At 47.8% G+C, this 19,741-nt stretch overlaps 1 protein-coding gene across 9 annotated transcripts in view; it reads left to right on the top strand.

Annotated features, from left to right (window-relative positions):
* The window catches only part of STIM1 (stromal interaction molecule 1), a 106,333-nt gene that overhangs the window by 27,593 nt on the left and 58,999 nt on the right, over positions 1-19,741 (top strand). For 7 of the 9 annotated variants that reach the window (XM_055801254.1, XM_055801256.1, XM_055801255.1 and 4 more), the window contains one exon: positions 14,962-15,095. In XM_055801254.1, the coding sequence (XP_055657229.1) occupies positions 14,962-15,095 (134 nt within the window). The remainder of the gene's footprint in view (positions 1-14,961; positions 15,096-19,741) is intronic. The other 2 variants (XM_055801259.1, XM_055801257.1) reach the window with 1 other exon arrangement.

Below are 19,741 nucleotides of genomic sequence, written 5' to 3'. Positions count from 1 at the left end.
CTCCTGCATCTCCCGAGGTGCCAGTGAGTTGTGGGGCTCCTTGGGGAGCTGTGCCATGGAGCGGGGCCAGCGGCTGACCCACTCGTGCTGTGTCTGTGGGGTGGTTGCACGGGACGGCCTGTGTCATGGCTGTGGTGGCAGCAAGGGCTGGGGAGCAGCTGCAGGTACCCGCACTGCCTGGAGCCTGTTTGGTTGCCGTGATTCTGCAAGTTCTGTCACGCTTTATGTGACTTTTTGGAGGTAGCTGGAGTAGCGCTGACTTGTGCTTGGGTTGACACTGGTGACGAGCATGTTTAGACTGGGGGTAAAACCACCTTCGTGCCGCAAAGAAGCGGAACGGCTCAGCTTTGAGCTGGTCTGGCATATTCTCTTCTTTTGGAGACACAACCACAGCATTGAGGTGCTCCTTCCCAGCCTGCAGAATACTTTAGACTTATTTAAACTCTCCTTAATTTTGTAGGTTCTCTGAAGTCTTGTATCTCCTTTGATCCTAGGGTTGGCCTCCAAAAGTTAGCTGTGGCCAGGGTGGATAGAGCCAGCGTCAGTTTCAGGTTTGTTGCTGAGGCTCACAGGTGTAGGGTGCTGTCCCGCCGTCCCCCTCATGCCTCTGGCATTACCCTCTGCTTTCGAGCAGCAGCAGGGTTTGAGCCAGGAAACAACCACATGCAAATTGCTGTAGTCTGTGCAGGTCACATCAAATCATGGGGAGTGCTGGAGAGCAGAAATGTCCCTTGAAGGGACCTGGACAAGCAGGAGAAGTGGGCTGTCAGGCACTTCTGTTAAACTTGAAGCTTAATAAAAGATAATGCAAAGGCTTGCATCTGGGACAGAATAATTCTGCTCGACAGTGCGGGCTGAAGGCTGACTCTGTGGGAAGCTGCTATGTGGAAGAGGATCTGGGAATCCTGGTGAAGAAGTTGCCCATGGGCAGAGAGCCCTTTGGTGAGGAGGGTGGGAGGAGATCCATCAGGTCCAGAGAGGAGGTCCTCCCCTTCGTCAGGCAGTTATGAAGCTGCACCTGGATGCTGTGCTGACTTTGGGGCTCCCCAGCACAGAAAAAGTGTGGATGTGCTGGTGTGAGTCTAGCAGAGCCACCATGGTGGCTGGGGGACAGGGGACGGTTCAGCCCGGGGCAGAGGAGACCTCGCTGCTGCCTGCAGTCACCCCATGGTAGTGTCCAGCGACGGAGCCAGACCCTTTCCCAAAGTGCTCGGTGCTGGCAGGAGAGCAGCATGCATGGGCTGCAACACGGGAACCCTGACCAGACGTTAGTGAGGGGGAAATTTACTGTAGGAGCAGCCAAACACTGAAAGGGCCCAGAGAGGTGGTGGGGTCTCCATCCCGAGCAACCTGACCTGATTTAGACCTGCTTTGGTAGTTGAACCTGGATGAGCTCTGGAGGTCCCTTGTTACCTATGCGCTATTCCATGACTGTGGTTTTGTCATTCTAGGATTCTGTAATTTTAATTGACATCTTTCTTGTATAACGCATTGCTTTGGTGGTAACTTTGACTAGCCTTGGGGTAGATACCGTTGTATTCTGGTCTTGCCTGAATAATAAAATTAGCATTGTTTGTATTAGGTGTTAGGCATTTATTAACTAAATACCCTCTGAGCGCAAGAGGGGAATTAAATATTTCTCTGCGACCTTGTGACAGCTACCAAAATTTTTGCTTCTTTTGCAATATGAAATTATGTATCTTTAGCTCTTCTTGCTCCCAGTATTTTTTGCAGCATATATCACATACTGGAGCACCAAGAGCCAGGGACTGGAAATCCCTGGCTTTGGGCGAGTGCTGCTGCAATAATGGCTTGTGGGGGTCAAGGATGATGAGATGGGAAGGCAGAAATATCGTAGGTTTTTCTTTGATTTCTTTGGCGTCTCAAATTTTTCAGGCAGGAATGACTCACTCATCCATTATGTGGTTTCCTGACTTCTAGCAATTTCTCTTTCACTTAAAAAATAATAATAATTATTAGTTTTGCATCACCATGTGCAGCAGCCAGCATTCAAAGCTGTGTACCGTGGGCTGTGGCTGACTGGAGCAGCTGAGTCATGTCTGGTACAGGCTTTCAGACCGATGTTGATGTCTTCCCACCCCTCACCGACTTGTCTTTTAGATTACCCATAAGGCTGGTTTTGGACGTGTCATGATCTCTTTGCCTCTTTATAGAGCTGCAGTGTTGTTGATCCTGGGTCCTGGAGAACAGGACCTGGATCCCCTTGGGTGCAGGGACTGCGGGCCGCCTGCACAGCGCTCCAGCTGCAGCCTGCTGCGCCTGGGCACTGTGCCTGCGGTAGGCGTAGTAGGGTTGTGCATATCATTCCCCAAAACATGACCTTATGTGAATGGAAGGGGCTACAAAGCAAGTGGAGCAGGGCTGCAGGAGCTGGGAGCGAAGTTGTCCAAGGTGATGAATGGGATGGGAAGTTAAGAGCTGGCTTGTTCTATCTGTGAGGGTTTAAGATCCTTCCTGGCGAAGAGATTTATTACTTGCTTGTGGCAGGGGCTGAAGTGTGGGTGTTTGGGGTGTGGAGGGGAAGAGCTGGAAGCAATGCTGTCTTTCAGAGACTGATGTTCCTGGTGAATACATGGGAAGTGATGTTTCCCAGTCGGGGCTTGTGCCTGAGCCTGTGCTGGACTCCTGAGATTCCCAGTTCCCAACTGGGAGCAGGGTCAGGCAGTACCGCTCTGGGAGCATTGCCCTGCAGAGCGACCCTCTCACGCACCCGCTGCCCTCCACTGGCACGGCCCGTTACTCTTATCTTAGCAAAGTGCCCACAGGTCTGGCGAGCGAGCTTTCCTTCCTCGGAGGGTTTGCTCTTGGGGGAATAATTGTTTGCACTTTATTTCTTCAGGAATATGGATAGAGGTTGCTTGCGGAAATTATCGCATCAGTGGAGCATAAAGAAAAATTGCTGCTGTTCTTGGCAGATGCTGGTACTCTGGGAGCCCCCTGAAGCCACACAGCCAAGAGTTTTACAAAGACGGAGGAAGGAGAGGTTTTTATTTTGCCAGTGACTAGTGTTTTCTGCTGTTGGTATTTGCAATGCCAGTAGGTATCAGATCTGTATCTACAGTTAGCTGAATTATTGCAGTTTTCAAATTATTCAAAATACTAGAAGATTTAAATTAGTCAGTGAAACTTTACTGGTCTCCGCTGAAGTTGCTTCTAAAGAACATCAGCTGTGAAGGGACAGTTGTACTGAGGGAAGGATGTCCTTGAGGTCAGATTGGAGTGGCCTTCACTGTTTATTAGTTTTCATTACTTAATTTTGTTCAGCACAAAAGAGGGAGGATATGTGAGCAGTTAGATTACTTAGTTTATTATTATGAAGTAACCCAGTCTCTAGTTATTTAAGCTCATTACCTGCCCATGGGATATTTCGGCTTTTGCTGCTCATCTTGCAGAAGGACTTGACATGGTATTTGCTAGCTGACTCAGGGCAAAACCGCTTTGCCTTACAAGGGTGGTACTAAAACAACTTTTCCTATCTTATTTAGACAGCCCAAGAGAAATATTACAGAGTCCTCAGATGTGAAGAAAGCAAACCAAAACATTTATCAGGAAGGAAATACATGAAATTGGCACTTTGAGGCCAGAGCACCCAAGCGAAGACGCTGAGGTCTGCTCTGGGGAGGTTTGGGAGCACAGAATCATACCCAGGGGGGTGGCGGGGGCAGGAGATGTGATGATTTCTCATAAATAGGTTAGACCCTGTGCTGAGACAGCATGGGCAGGAGGGGGCATGGGCACTGCTAGGACAGGCTGATAGAGACTCGGGGTGTGCGATGGGCTTGGGGGTGTCTGCTTCCCACCCTGACTGGGGGAAAGAAGCTTGTTGTGTTGGGGTGTGTGTGCGGTTTTTAATCAGCTGGAAAGAGCAAAGCATTTGCAGAGGAAGAGTGGAACAACAAAGATTTGTGGTGGAGGGGAGTGCGTGGAAGCAAGGGTTTAAAGAGGGCTCTGCTGCTGGTTGCAGGGAAGAATGAGAATGTTTGGAAGAAATGGGATGAAGCTTCACTGATATTTAATCAGTAAATTGTTTCATGGAGAAGATGAAGAAGGCTGATTGCAATTAGTAATGAGGGAATTAATTGTAGTAAATAAACTGAGCTTGTGCCAACAAGAGAAGCCCATTTCTGGAAGAAATTTTGAATTTTTAATTTAATAAGAGCTAATAGCTGTACAGCAGTGTCACTTTGCAGCTTAATTGCTTCCTGTACGTGGCTTCGGCTGATGGTGGTAATGTCAAGTGGTTGAGTGTCTGAGTCTTGATGAATCACTGAGAGCTTTCTCCTGCATCTGTTTCACCTCACTGAGTTTTGTCGTGTTGATCCTGAGAGATCAGGGGATTTTCCAGAACAGGGGAGGCAGATTTGGCCCTGCATGGCCTGTTTCTCTGAACGCTGTATTAGATGGTGTGTGCACATTCTTAGTTGGACCTTCCAGCAGAGACACCTGAGGGCATTGTTACTTTCCTTAAAAGTATATTAGGGGTACAGTTGTCTGATCTCTGGTTGTATTTCCATTTTTTCTAGTTTAATTTAGGGTTTTTTTTTGTTTTGTTTTATTTGCATTAGGTACGGGGCTTTTTTTGCATCAAGCAAACTGTTTCATTAAAGGAAAAAAGTGTGTCCTTGAACTCCTGCTAATACTTAGTAGCTGAAGGTTTTCTAGTAAGACTCATGGGCAAGGTTACTTGGGGAACTGGGGATCTGTGCCACAGAAGCAGTTTGCAGGGTTTTGTGTGAAGTGGAAAACTGGGTTACTTCAGTGAACTTGTAATAAACTGATTGCTGCAGACCCCACTGTTTCAGAGGAGGCGGTAATGCAACAGCAAGAGGACATGAATAATTTAGCGGTGGTGAGTGAGATGCCTGCCTGAATGCTTTTTGGCTGCTTGTGAGGAAACTCCCTTTGGCTGTCATCTTCCACCTGCCGAAACCCCTATGAAAATAACTAGCTGGAGTTGGAGTTCCTAGGCTCTAAAGGAGGTGGAAAGATGGATGAGGTCTGTGCTTTCAAATACCAGTGAGCTGTCAGATCAAGACACATCACACAAGAGTCACACGTTTCTGCCTTCCAGAGCAAGGCTTTGTGCCCTTCCTCTGCACCTCCCAGGGAAGGAATTCTGCTGCCAAGGAACTAGTTCAAATGAAATAGGGGAAACAGGCATGTGTTAAAATCCCAATACTGTTCAACAAATTCACCTTTAAAAAAAATTTCAAAAAGTTACATGTGCATTTTCACATGCATTTGTGAATTAGTATTATGCATTAAACATGGCATAGTGCCTAACATTCTCTAGTAAATAATATCCAGCTGTACAGTGTAAATTTGTAGTATAAAAATACTTTGAGTACTTTTATGACAGTGGAGATGGCTGTATACTCTTGCAACTTTGCCAGGCTCTATTGTTTGGTAATTAGAGCTGGAAAACTATGAATATTCTGCCATTTTTTTGCCTTGCTCCCCATGCTGCTGCTCTGTGGCCTTGCAAAGTATCTCCTGTTCCCTTTCATTTTCCATACCCCTCCAGGGGGAATGATAATCTCTGGATACAGTCCTTACAAAACCATTTAATGTCTTTGTTAAAATTTATGAAGTTCTGCTTGGCATTTTTTTAATTGAAAAAAAAAAAAACAACAAACCAACAACATTTAGGGGAGGAACCCTGAGCAAGGAAGTTAAATGGAATCCTTGTTTACAGTAGTAAAAACCAATCTTTTTCCCCAAATATAAGAGTTTTCTTTTTTCTGCCATGCCAGTGGAGCTACGTAAATAACAATTCTTAGAATTAAACTGATATCTAATCCTATCCTGATGTCTGTTCTTTCTATAAAACTCAGTGTTACTTGAGGCAGTCAGCTGCAATGGCATTGGCACAGCTTTACAGCATTATTAAAGATACAGAGAATGATTTGGGTTGGAAGGGACCCTTAAAGACCATCTAGCCCAGCCTCCCCACCCCCCAACCCAGGGGGTTTGGGACAGGTGACCCAAACCATCCAAAGGGGTATTCCATACCATATAACGTCATGCCGAGTATATAAACTGGGGGAAGGAGGAGGAAGGGGGGCACATTCGGCATTATAGCATTTGCCTTCCCGAGTAACCGTTACGTGTGATGGAGCCCTGCTGCCCTGGGGATGGCTGAGCCCCTGCCTGCCCATGGGAAGCGGGGTATGATCCCCTCCTTTGCTGTGCTTGCCTGCGCAGCTTTTGCTTTACCTGTTACACTGTTCTTATCTCAGCCCTTGACTTTTACATTCCTTTCCAATTCTCTTCCCCAAGTCTCTGAATGAGGGGGACTGAGCAAGTGGCTGCGTAGAGCCTGGTTGCTGGCTGGGGTTAAACCACAACAATCATCTCCTTAGTTCATAGAATCATAGAGCAGTTTGGGCTGGAAGGGACCTTCAAGACCAGCCAGTCCCACCCGCGGCCAGGGGCAGGGCCCCCTCCCCCCAGCCCAGGCTGCTCCCAGCCCCGTCCAGCCTGGCCTTGAGCCCTGCCAGGGATGGGGCACCCACAGCTGCTCTGGGCAGCCTGGGCCAGCGCCTCGCCGCCCTCACGGGGAAGGGTTTCTTCCTCATGTCCAACCTAAATCTCCCCTCTCTCAGCTTCAAGCCATTCCCCCCTGTCCCACCACTCCCTGCCCTTGCCCAAAGCCCCTCCCCAGCTTTCCTGTCGGCCCCTCCAGGCACTGGGAGCTGCTCTAAGGTCTCCCCGCAGCCTTCTCCTCCCCAGGCTGCACAGCCCCAGCTCTCCCAGCCTGTCCCCGCAGCAGAGGGGCTCCAGCCCTCTGACCAGCTCCATGGCCTCCGACGGGCCCGCTCCAACAGGTCCGTGTCCTTCTGATGCTGAGGACCCCTGAGCTGGACGCAGCGCTGCAGGGGGGGTCTCAGCAGAGAGGACTGTAATAATAATGATAATAAATGATAATGGTAATACCACCTTGCAGAAGAAAATTGAGAACTTTAAACAAACAGATTTCTCATTAGAGAGAAACTCCTATGAGAAACCAAAGGTCTGGAACAAAATAATGTTACAGTCACTGAGGCTGGCAGGGATCTCTGGAGATAGTCCTCTCCAGCCCTGCTCAAGCAGAGTCACCTGGAGCAGGTTGTCCAGAGCCATGTCCAGTTGAATTTTGACTGTCTCCATGGATGGAGAGACTCCACACCCTCTCTGGGCAGCCTGTGCCAGTCTTGACATCTTTTAGAGTAGGTCTTTTCTGATGTTTAAGCTGGATTCTCTGTATTCCACTTTGTGTCACTGCCTCTTTTGTCTTTTTGGAGCAGGCTGGAGCTGACAGGGTAGTTGCAGCAGACGGGGTAGAACTGGAAAGTGTCATTTCTCCTAAGATGTTTCATAAGACATGGTCATTCTAATCTGTTCATAAACCCAACCCAAAGTGCTTTCCATGGTGGACATCACTTCAGCTCTGCCTATTCTGCTCTAGCATTTAGGCCCAAGCCTCTGTTGATAATCTAGGTGGTTGCACCCCGTGGGCTGGCAGCAGGGCCCCGGAGCAGTCTGCTTGTAGGAGATTGCATGGGAGATTGCAGAATACCTTAAGTGGGAGAGAGGGAGCCCTGAGGGGTGATGGTGGGTGGGTGGGAGTGCAGAACAATGGCAGGAGCAGGGATGTAAAGATGGCATGTGAGATAGTGCCAAGGCTAGCAGGCCATCATCTCCGTCTGTCCCTCCCATGGGGTGTCCTGAAAAGGGACTTCTGGTTCTGAAAGGAAGGACAGATGGTAGCTATTACCAGATGATAATGGAGAGATAAAGAACAGGGCTGGAGGCACAAAGCAGCAGGATGAAGAGACAAAAGAATCCTGATAACTCGGAGAGGTGGGGTGGGAGGGTCGAGTGGAGATGATGGTGTCAGCTCCAGAGGTCTACACCCCTAAATTCCGGCGTGGTCTGCCACCTAAGGGCAACCAAGACATGTGATGAGGACCAGACAGCAAGTATCTTTTTGTAGAAACTGCTGTAGCAAAAATCTCTAGGCTTTACAGAAGAGGGAGATATTATTTAAAACCAATTTCACACTCATTTCAAGGCCTTCACTCACTGGAGGTGCCACACCTTGTATCTGGAATGGCCTGACATGGAGCATCATTGTGGCGGGGAGGGCAAGGCATCCTGGCTGTTAAGCCCTCATTACATTATCAGCCTGTCAAGAGGAACTTAGGTCATGATCTGGCTTTTGGATAGGTCTTTTTTGTCTCCTGCTGGGAGACCAGGGTTGTTAGGGTATGATCTTTTTGCTTTAATCTTCTAAAAATCTTAGGCAAGGTTGCTGGCCCTGGTCTTTGTTGCTTCATTTTGGGTATTTTTGCAGCTGCAGTCTGTCTTCCCGTTGAGATAACAAAGGGGAATGGCTCCGCTGTCTGGTGAAACCTCATGACCATTCTGTTATCGGTGCAGAGTTTTCTGCTGATTAAATCACTTGTGCCCTTATTCAGGCTTTTTCTGGCCTTGAAGCAAACAGAAAATTCCTCTCTGTTTACTAGCTTGATTGCTGTTGATTGCCTGCTTGGTTATCAACACGTCAGTTCTTGCCACCATTGCTTCATTGCTTTCTGCCACTTTCACAGTCGTGCTTCATTTGTAGCATTTGTGTTAGAATACCTAGGGGTTCTCCTTGTGGCTGCAAGAAATCTGGGCGAGATCACTTCAATACATGTGTTTTCTTACCTGGAGGCTGGACGGGCTGCATGGACAGACATAGTTTGGGGCTCGAGTTAGGTGATTATGAGGGTGTTAATATGAACGAAACCACTCTTGTTTTATAATAACATGACTTTCCCTTCCTATAATTTGAAGTTTGCTGGAGTGTTGCTACAACCATTGCTATAATAATAAGCACAGGCTCAGAATGAGATGATCATGTAATATTTTGGGAGATATCTTTTAGCCTGATTTTTCCTTCTGAAGTCAAGTCCAAAGGCGGTATAATTACAATGACCATCCTGTGTTCTTGCGCTCTGTCAGTGAGATCAGCATGACAAATCATCGCAGAAAAGGCCCGGCCCAAAGTTCTGAGCTCATTTTGCAATAACTATGAAGAAAATTCTTGCAGGGTAGGAGAGGAAAACCAGATGTGTGCAAAACAATGTTAGGGCATCCAATAATATTTAAAATAGTCCTGCCATGTTCCTCTCCCTGGCCAATTAAAATCAACAAAAATTATGCAGATGAAAGATTGCTTCGCCCAGTTTGCTGTGAAGTAGTCGGGCGATGTTGTGGCCATGCAGTGCCGTTACTCAGTCCTACACCTCTTGCTGCCCCGGAAGGTGTAATGGAATAATAGAGGCTTCCTGGCACACCCGAGCAGGGAAGTGCTGACTTCACCTCCTGAACTGCCATCGTTTCTCACACCATGGTGTTGTCCCTGGCTGCTGCTTTGGTTGCTGTGTGTTGCTGTACCGGATGTTTTTCCCAGGTCCGACCACAGGCTCCGTGAGTCCAGGTGTCCCCGATCTCCACCAGCTTCCTATGGTGACTGGCAATGAGCAACTGTGGAGGACAGCCCTGCTGGGAAAGGGAGAGCTTTCTCAGCTTGCTCACTGGTTTGGGTCACCAGTTTATAGGGTTGGTGGATTCTCTCGGCAACACGGACAACCATGAGTTAGCGCAGAATAAACTTCCTGAGGTTTGCGAAGCAGCAGGACACCAGCCCTCCCTCTTCAGGAGCGCTCAAGTAGCCTCCCCCATTGTCCGAGTCATCCTTCTCTATCTGTCAGCAGGAGCAGCATGTTTCAGTGCTTATTTCTTCTTCTTCAGCTAATGAATGCAGAAACCCAAAACTTTAGACAGAGCCTTCTGGCTAGTGCCCCAAGCACAGTATTTGCTGTGCTGGACCTGAGAGGGTCTGCTTAAGCTGTGCTTGGGTCCTGGGAGCCAGCATGGGGATGCAACTCTGTGCCCAGCAACTGGGGCACAGCGATGCGCCAGTGGAGGGAGGAATCACTCCTTTTATGACCTTTTCTTAATTTTTTTCTGTTTTTTACAGATGCTTTATGTGTGGTGCTATCATAGGAAAACTTGAAAGAATCTGATTTATTAAGTTCTAGGTAATTTTACATTTTTTATAACTGAAGACAGCAAAGGATAAACAGCAAGCAATAGGGCGCGAGGTAATTTGGACCAGAGAGAAAAATGGCTTTTAATATAAAGTAATTTGGTGGAGCTTGTTGAATCTTTGCATTTGAAATAAAGCAGCACGTGGCCTCTTAGCATGCCCTGCTGCAGGGAGGCATGCTGGGTCTGGCTTTTTTGAAGCTAAACTATTTTACATTTTCTCCTGGGATTTTTTCCATAACTAAAGAAGGTAGAAGAAGGGGATTGTGCTGAATAATAACTCCTTGCCAATGATGAAACTAAACCTATAAATTCAGGCCAAATTATGCTGGTCCCAGGCCTGTCAAAACTTGTAACTTGCAGAAGTGCTCTGATACGAAAATATTTTGTCATTGATCAGAATGTCCTAGAAAAAAGTCACTAAAGAAAACCCAACCCCCCAAGTGGCCAGATATGGGGTGGATGGAAGAGCGGGGTGCTGGAGGGGTGTGTTGTATCCCAAAGGTGCTGAGCATGGTTTGGGGCTGTTCTGGCCATGGCAGGTACACCTCACATCAACTTGGTGGGCGAAGCATGGGTGAGTCTTACTCATTAATGTGGGCTTCTGCTCAGCCAGATGTATGCAAGGGGGAGTTTCTTCTGGTGAGATTGATGTCGAAAGCATCAACAGCCATAGCTAATGTTGGGACGAAGCCAGTCAAGAGCTGTCATGGTGATGTTGCCTACATGGCCCATGCTCCCTGATGCACACGTGTGCATCCCTGCTGCCTGATTTCTCGTCGGTGCTATTTTGCAGCAGTAGATTGTACAGCATGTCTTCTCCCAGCGTTCAGTTGTGAGATCAATTCGTCTGCATGTCCCTAAAGGGTGAGTGGGGTTTCATGTCAGAAAGCCCATTTTTAAAAACCTGCTTTTGTAACAAAAACGGCTGCTTCCCCTTGAGAAATGCGGTTTGTCTGAGGGTTACCAAAGGCCACTTTGGAGAGGTGGTGTGGCTGACGCTCTGCATGTATTGGTGGCAAGGCTTTCTGTGCTGCTCTAGAGCAGCGCTGAGGCTGCGGGCACTGGGGATGTGTGCTGGCATTGGTGTGGGCTGCCAGCAGCTCTGCCTGCAGTGGCACTGAGCCACGGGGCCGGAGTTGAAGAACCCACTGGGATGGTTTGCTCACCAGGTTTGAAGAAGAGAGATTTTTAGGTATGAACAAAACCCATTCTGATCCACATTGTGCATGATCAGGGTGCGTGCAGTGAAGTCATGCCAGGAAGTTGGAGGGTTGCACCAGAAGAGCTGCTTGCTGTCAGAGGGTTTAAGGGCTTATCTACCAATTTTTACCGCAGTGGTGGAGATTAGAAGTATGTTCTTCTTAAAAAGCTCTAAAGGATAGACTAGCCATGGAATTTTAGGGTTTTTCAGGCTTTTTGGTTTGTAGTTTCAAGGGCTTTTGCTCTTTCCTAGGGGAAGTAATAAGTGCTCTAGACTCCCGGCCTTGGGGCAGCAGGGCGCAGGGCGGGTGTGTGTGGCGCAATGACAGTTATCCACACTTAATCATTGTTATTAGCAAAGCATTAATGGATTTGAATATTTAATGATGGCAATTTTTAGCATGCATGCATAAGGTGCAGTTGTTTACAGGGGAATTTTCTTGGGTCCTTCAAGCGCCTTGAAGGAGCTCTCTTTTCTCTGAAGCACTAAATGATGATCAGCTGTTCGGATCTCCTGAACATAGCACAAAAGCTCGGTAGTCTGAGCAGGGTATCTTACTTAAAAAACAAAACCCCACAAAACTCCCTTTCAATTTATAGTGTATGACAATGTGCATCAGTATATAAAATTAGTTTAGTATTTGAAAGATGCTAGTGCAAAATCTGTAGCTAAGACCTTGAATCTTGAATTGTGTATATGAAAACACACCAGAAAGTACTGTTGCATGCCAAAATTAAGAGCTTGGTCTGATTTGATTAATGCTCTGACGTCCGTTTCAGTGTTTTTTGAGTCACTTTGTTTTAAGCAGAACGTGACTTTAAAGAACGTATTTTATTCTGCTGCAGATAAGTAGTTTAAATTAAAATCTTCATCCTTGGTCTGTGTTCCTCAAAATTAAAATCCCAGTGCTATATTCAGCCTCCTGATTAGGGATGCATACATTATAAAGCTGGTTTTCAGTCGTGTTTAGTGTGGGGGCAGGAGGTAAGGAAAAACAACAGGTAAAGGTAGGAAAACAGGCTTATGTTTATATGGTATTGTAGTTTGTTTGGGTTTTTTGTACTGTGTTATCACAAATATTTAAGCTGGCTCGCATGGACACTTAAATTCTAGTAAATCAGTGGCAAAACAACAATATTTGTATTTGTATATATGCTTCTGTCTGCTCCCTTAGTGTATGTTCACTGCATTTGTTCTTTGTTTCCATTCTAGATTGGCAGTGTGTTCTCCTCTAACATTAACCTACTTGCAGGAGCAAAACCTGCACCTGGAACAGCTGTATGAAGCACAGCGGGGTTGTGTTTGTGTAATTCGTTTAGCTTGGGTTTGTGTGGGTTTTTTGGTTTGTTTTCTGGAGGTTTGGGGTTGTTTGGAGGTGGTGGTGGTTTTTGTTTGGTTGGAGGTTTTTGTTGTTTTTGTGGGGTTATTTTAACCAGTGCAGAAGTGAAATCTATAAATGTACATGGCACCAGCTGGAATCAGTCTGGTTTCTTCCATGTGGAAGGCTCTGTGCTTACTGGCATTTAGAACAGAATAAACTTATTTCAGGTGGAAGGGACCTACAATGATCATCTGGTCCAACTGCCTGACCACTTCAGGAGATTAAGGCATGGTATTAAGGGCATTGTCCAAATGCCTCTTTAACACTGACAGGCATATGGAGATTGGTGCTATTACAGACTCAAATTACAGAATCAGACTTGTTGAGGTGGGAAGGGATCTCTGGGGTCCATCTGGTGCTAACCTCCTGCTCAAGCAGGGCCATCCAGAGTTGATTGCCTGGAACCATGTCCAGATGGTTTTGAGTATCTCAAAGAATGGACGCTCCCTGGGCAGCCTCTGCCAGGGCTTGGGCACTCTCGCAGAGAAAAGTCTTTCCCAATAGTCAGAAGGATCCTACTATGTTCCAGTGTGTGCCCATGGCCTCTGGTCCTGGCATTGGGCACCACTGGGGAGAGCCTGGCTCCATCCTCTTAGCACCTGCCTGCGGGTCTTAATGTACATGGGTGAGATCCCCCTGAGCTCTCTCTTCTCCAGGCTGAACAGCCCCAGGTCTCTCTGTGGAGGAGCCCCTCCCTTGACCTGCTGCCCGTGCTCCTCCTCATGCAGCCCTGGACACCCTTGACCACCCTTGGCCATGGTCAACTTGGTGCCCACCAGCACCTTCTCTGCCAAGCTGCTTTCCAGCCGGGCGTCCGCAGCCTGTGCTGGTGCCGGGGCTTGTTCCTCCCCAGGGGCAGGACCAAAGCAGGGCTATTGGCAGGCAGGTCTGGTAGTGCGAGTCCTCAAGTTCACAAGGAAAATGACTGAGTGCATTTTTAAATGTAGTAGGTGGCATATATTCTGTTAGAACCTCTGATTAGAGGAAGCCCAAAGGCCTCTTGGGAATCTTTTTTCCATAGGGATTGTGTAGTATGTGCTAAAATAAATGAAATAATATTTTAAAACTTCTCTGGATTTAATATTCAAAAGTCTTTTGTATTGATGGTGAATCCAAGTACTTGCTGGTTGTGTGGAGATGTGTCAGAGAGGTGGATAGTCCAAATGATCATTAAGTAGCAAGGTAAGTGCATGCCCAGCTATTTGCAGCAGATACAGTGTGTGTAGTAGCAGCAGGAGGAGAAAATACATCTACTTTTCCTATAAATAAGTTTGTCTTACGTTGAGAGGATCATCTTAGAGTTTCGTTTGAGCTCATACGTAATTTGGACTTTTCTGCTGAAATTCCTAGGGATTCAGTCTGAACTTTTTGAACAGGAAACCTTTCTAATGGGAACTGGGCCAGGAGCTATTAAACTGGTTGCACAGCGATCTTGGAGCAGTCACCCCTGGATAATTCATAGTCATTATCTGCTTACGTGAATCTGGTATAACCTCTGTGAAACAAAAGGGTTTTTCTTAGTGTGTGTCATACAACGAGCTCACTTTTGGGGGCTATTTTCAGTGCCTGGCATGTGTGCAATTGTCTCTGCACCAACAGAGACAGCTCTGCTGCAGTTGGTCTGCGGTCGTCACGGTGAGTCACGTGTTGCCACGTGGCAGTGCCGTGGGAAGATGGATCAGCCACATTTGGTACTTAATGTGTACTCAGGCGTGCAGCAAAATTTAAAGTGTTAGTCTTGAAACAGAAAAATATGTGATAGCTAGGCACAGAAATCCATTTCATAATCAGGAAGAAAGCTAACTTTTTAAATGGATGTGTTGTATAAACATACTACTCTTACTCTCAAAATGTCCTGCCTAGATGCTGTGCCAACACTAACAATCTCCAAGTGAGGAATGAATCTTGTGAAATAGGAGGTAAAATAACAGCTGCAGTCCTCTCCTGCCCCTGCCAGCAGGCACTGGTGGGCATGGCATGGGTAGGAGAAAGCCCCAGCTGTGCAACCTGCCCTTGGCGCACTGGGAGGCCCGGGGCGGTGGAAATGGTGAGAAGTTGACCTGGAGAAGAGCAGCCTTGCTGAGGCCATGACCTACCCTTTGCTGTTGGGGATTTCTTAGGACGCTGGCTGTTGGACATACTCCTGCTGTGAAGGACAGCACTGGGATGCTTTCTCCAGTGCTCAGCGAGCGCTTTTCAAACACAAGAAGCTTAGTGAGAAAACACGTTCACAATATTTTTGGTACAGGCTACCTAACGTTGGTGTTTTCTTCCTCAGCAGAATTCTGCCGCATTGACAAGCCCTTGTGCCATGATGAAGATGAGCAGCTCAGCTTTGAAGCTGTCCGCAACATCCACAAGCAGATGGATGATGATGCCAATGGCAACGTGGACGTAGAGGAGAGTGACGAGGTTAGTGCTGGGCTGCTTTGCTGTCCTTCTCCCACGCAGCACTCTGCTTTTGCAGAGGGCTGTCCTGTTACAGGTATTGCTGATGTGGCAGGGTGCCTGAAATTCAGGTGTGCAAACTCTTAGGCTGCCTATCTCTTTGTCTGGCAGAGGAAGCAACGTATCATCTTGAGCCAAGTTTCTGATCCAAACGGTGCATTTCAGTACTGTAATCTTTAGTGTGTATGGATTTCCCTCTGGTCTGGCGTTTTTTAGCCACTTAATCTTCTTCTACCGACAAGGTATTATCAATTTACTCCAACACTTAGAGACAAAGAGATTGGTTTACATGATTGTTGTTATTAGTTCATTCCTTTTTTAATTGTGGGGTTGGGAAGCACCTCTGAATTCTGATCGAGCCTCTCTGACACTGTTGAGTAAATACACTGGCTCCTGTCACCGTCACATTACAGTGTTTACTACGTTCTTTCACCAACCCAGCTGAAACAGTTACAGTACATACATGCATACTGCTGAAAAAAGGAACAATTCTTTCATTGTCTTGGCCTTGGGAGATTTTAGCTGATAACTTTATTAAAGAGAAATAAAATTCCTGATTTCTTACATAAGCACCAACAGAGATAAGTGACTACTAGAAAAAGGAAAGCTGTTTATTTATAATGTTGCCTCAGTTGCAGTGGATGCTTGTTTCCATGGCTCTGTGCCAGGTGAGGAATTCCATCTTGTAAAGATACTGGCATCTAAATAAGAAAGTCAAAGTTTTGGAGGCTAAAAGAAAACAGACTGGTGAAGGGATCTGCTGCCAGTCACAGGCAGTTCTCTAGGTCCCAGTTCATAGAATCACAGAAGGGTTTGGGCTGGAAGGGACCTTCAAGACCAGCCAGTCCCACCCCCTGCCAGGGGCAGGGCCCCCTCCCCCCAGCCCAGGCTGCTCCCAGCCCCGTCCAGCCTGGCCTTGAGCCCTGCCAGGGATGGGGCACCCACAGCTGCTCTGGGCAGCCTGGGCCAGCGCCTCGCCGCCCTCACGGGGAAGGGTTTCTTCCTCATGTCCAACCTAAATCTCCCCTCTCTCAGCTTCAAGCCATTCCCCCCTGTCCCACCACTCCCTGCCCTTGCCCAAAGCCCCTCCCCAGCTTTCCTGTCGGCCCCTCCAGGCACTGGGAGCTGCTCTAAGGTCTCCCCGCAGCCTTCTCCTCCCCAGGCTGCACAGCCCCAGCTCTCCCAGCCTGTCCCCACAGCAGAGGGGCTCCAGCCCTCTGACCAGCTCCGTGGCCTCCGACGGGCCCGCTCCAACAGGTCCGTGTCCTTCTGATGCTGAGGACCCCCGAGCTGGACGCAGCGCTGTGGGGGGGTCTCAGCAGAGCAGGGCAGAGCAGAGGGGCAGTTTTCCTAATCCCTCAATCCACAGCAAAACCACTGCCCAGCTAGGGGCATGCTGCATGTCACTGGGCTCAGGGGGACAATGGATGGCTCTAGAGCTACATGAGCTGCTTCAAGGGTAGAGACAAAAGTCTCATGCCATGTCCCAAAACTGAGGCAGGGCTGTGCTGGGAGCAAGGGTTGTTGAATGATCTGAATTCTTGGCCCTGGAAGGAGGCAAGCTGGGAGCTGCTGGGATCACTGCTGTTGGTGACCCAGCACCCAGCGTGCACCAGACTGGAGGTAGGTGGTGGGGCTGGCAGCTGCCTGTGTTGCACTGTGGAGCTCTGCTGAATGCACCCTCAGGCCTTTGCCTGATGGAGACGGTGGTATGTGTTTGTACAGTTTGTGGGAAAGCCTGATATAGTCTCTGTGGGGTTGGGAATTTACAGAATTGTGACCTTCTGCTTGTGGACCAAAAGGCATCTCTTTTTGCACCCATTCTGATGCAGATGGCAAACTGAAGGCGTGTGACAGCTGTCCTGAGAGCCGCTGTCCTCATAGCCCTTCTCTAGGGTGTGTTATTTCTGCTTCTCAGGTAAAGAAATAGCAGTCCAGGGAGGTTAAATCCCCCACCCAAACTAATGCAGCAGTTCAGTTTATTGGGCGAACCCAGCCATCACAAGGGCCCTTCAGTTTCTGGGGCAGCGACAGTCTCCAGGGACATGGCACAGCAGCCGGGAGCCGAGCACCCTGTTTATGAGGAGCCAGCGGTGTTGGTTGGCTGTTGCCGGGTTGCAGTGCCGTTCCCTTTGCCTAAATCCCACTTTATGGAGTAATTAAAACAAATGAAAAGCTTTCAATTGCATTTCCTAAAATTTGATGTGTTCTCTGGAGGCGGTTCTCAGTTCAGAATTGCTTTGGAGCTGCAGCTCTGCCTCTCCCACTGACTCCTGGGGTAGCTGCAGGCAAATCAATTCACTCAGCGCATCCTACTTGCCTGTTATTAAATTGAGGATAAGCCGTATGTTGTTAGGGTTGGCCATTAACTAGCAATTTTTATGTGTCTCTGAGCAAATCTTGCCCTCTGTCCCAGTGGACTAGTTTAGAACTTCCTGCACAGTCAGTAACAGTATTATAGGTTCGAAGCCTTTGTACTGTCAGTTCCTTTCATGTATAGATATTGCCATTGAATGAGTAATAAAATTTATTTTTCTAAAAGTCTTCAGAATTACTGCCTTGCTGCCATTGCTCAGCAGTCTTCAAACCCCTTGTAGCTGGATGGCAGCCATGCCAGAGCCCCTGCCATCGCCTGTCTTGGTCCCAGCAGCTCTTTTCCAGCTTCTGGTGTGTGTGTGTTATCCCTTCGTGCCCATTAGAAGCAGAGCCGCTGGGACGCTGTTGCTGGACTTGGTGGTTGGACTGTTGCATGTTGCGGCTGAGGGGTCTCGCAGTGTTCCCCGCTCCTGGGTGCTCCCAGTAGTCTCCTGTTAATTTTCCCCCAGCCCTTACTGGTTGCTACCCCTTGCCCTTTGCCATCTGCTTCCAGGGGTCGTTGATTGCCGCATTGCTTTTGCCTGCAGCTGTTACCTCGCCCTGCTCATCTGAGTGGGGTTCGTTGTCGTGTTGATCCCTGGCTCCCTTCCCTGAGATCCGCTCTGCAGGGAAGCGGAGTGCAGACACCCCGCATGCCCTTATGTCATGGGTTAGCCCTCACCAGCGCCCAGGGGCTCTTCTGGGGTCACCGCAGCCACCGCTGCACCCCTCACTGCTTCTGGCATCTCTAGTGTCATGTTCTGAGCTCTTTTTGTGTCTGAATTGTATTTGGGGGAATTTTGCAGTTGTCACAAGCTTCCCAGCAAAAGGTGGTGGTTCTCCTTAGGAAGGAAGGAGATAATGGTGTTTCTGTTGTTTAATGGAAAAAGCTTTTTTTCTCTTCCGTCTGCTGTTGATGGTTGGACATGGGTAGTTTGAAGAAGTGGATAAATGTGGATTTTTTTTAATCTAAGAAGTCTTATGTTTTTTCTAAAAGTTTGTTGTGGCTAATTGAGACAGCCTGTATTAAATGGCTTCCTTCCTATAATTTACCTGGGCATTAAAATGCTGCCAACAAACCCATCCTTCTCCTTCCAGCCCCAAGTGCAGCCCAGCACCAGGCTCTGCCATGAGAAATGTGTTCTGACTGTCAGTGCCTGCTCTAGTGTGGGATTTTGCTGGCGGGAGGAGGAAACCCGCAGGCTGGCAAAGGCAGACGGTGTTTAAGCCGAGCCTGTCAAACACCAAAACCCCAAGGAGCGGTGACTGTGGTGAGTCACTGGCCAGGTGCAGCCAGGATGGCCCAATGGCACACGGGCAGGAGCAGAGGTGCTTCTCCTTGCAGGGGCTCGCTGGGAAGCATGTATCACAGCGAGATGGTGCACGTCTGACTTGTAAATGAAAACAAGGACATCTCTGTGGTGGTTGTTGTGATGGCTCTTTCCCTCCTGCTAACCCGCTGCTTTTCAGAGGTGGTCTGTGATGATCATCTTTGGGTTCAAGATGGAAGGAAACAAGCAAAATAAAATAGAAACCACAGTTCGCAGTTAACTCAATATTTTAAGTGTGCATCTTTTCTGAGAATTGACAAGAGTTTTTCCCTGGTTTCCCTTTCATTCTCAACGAGTGTGCTATGCATTTCATATGCAAATATTGCTCTCTGTGGTAGACGCTTGTGTGCACATGTAGGTAGGTCTCTGTGGCTGGCAGTGAGTTAGTATTGATACCTGTTTTACCTATTGACAAAATGTTGTAGTGACCCCAAGTTGTATCTGGTGGACCTGGCAGTCCTGGGTTAACGGTTGGACTTGGTGGTCTGAAAGGTCTTTTCCAACCTAAACAATTCTATGATTCTATAAATACAGTTGCAAGCTTTACCTCTGCTAAGCTTGAAACTTTTATTAAAGTTGAATTAAATTAAACTTTCAGTAAAGGCTTTGAAGCCACTGAAAAAGGTATTTCGAGAATCTTCCTTGGCGAGCCAGCTACTGCCTGAGCACTTGGCTTCTCTGCATTCAAGGTTATCAGCTTTAACCCCTGTGTGCACCCTGTAATTGTGTTTTAACTCCCTGCCTTTGGTGGTGGGACAGCTGCTGGAGATATTATTTGAAAGAATGCAAGAGGCTCAAATATAAGCCTTTTATGGCTTTTACGTTTAATCTTTGTACACCCTTCTTCTTTCAGTGTGCGAAGCTCCCACCTTCAGAGCGGGCGTAGTGGGTGGTATGGCATGCTTCATTTCCGTAAACTTTTTG

This window comes from Falco peregrinus, chromosome 4, assembly GCF_023634155.1.
Source record: "Falco peregrinus isolate bFalPer1 chromosome 4, bFalPer1.pri, whole genome shotgun sequence".
Lineage (NCBI taxonomy): Eukaryota > Metazoa > Chordata > Aves > Falconiformes > Falconidae > Falco > Falco peregrinus.
The sequence above is the reverse complement of the archived record's forward strand: the minus strand, read 5'-3'. Positions and strand labels throughout refer to the sequence as shown.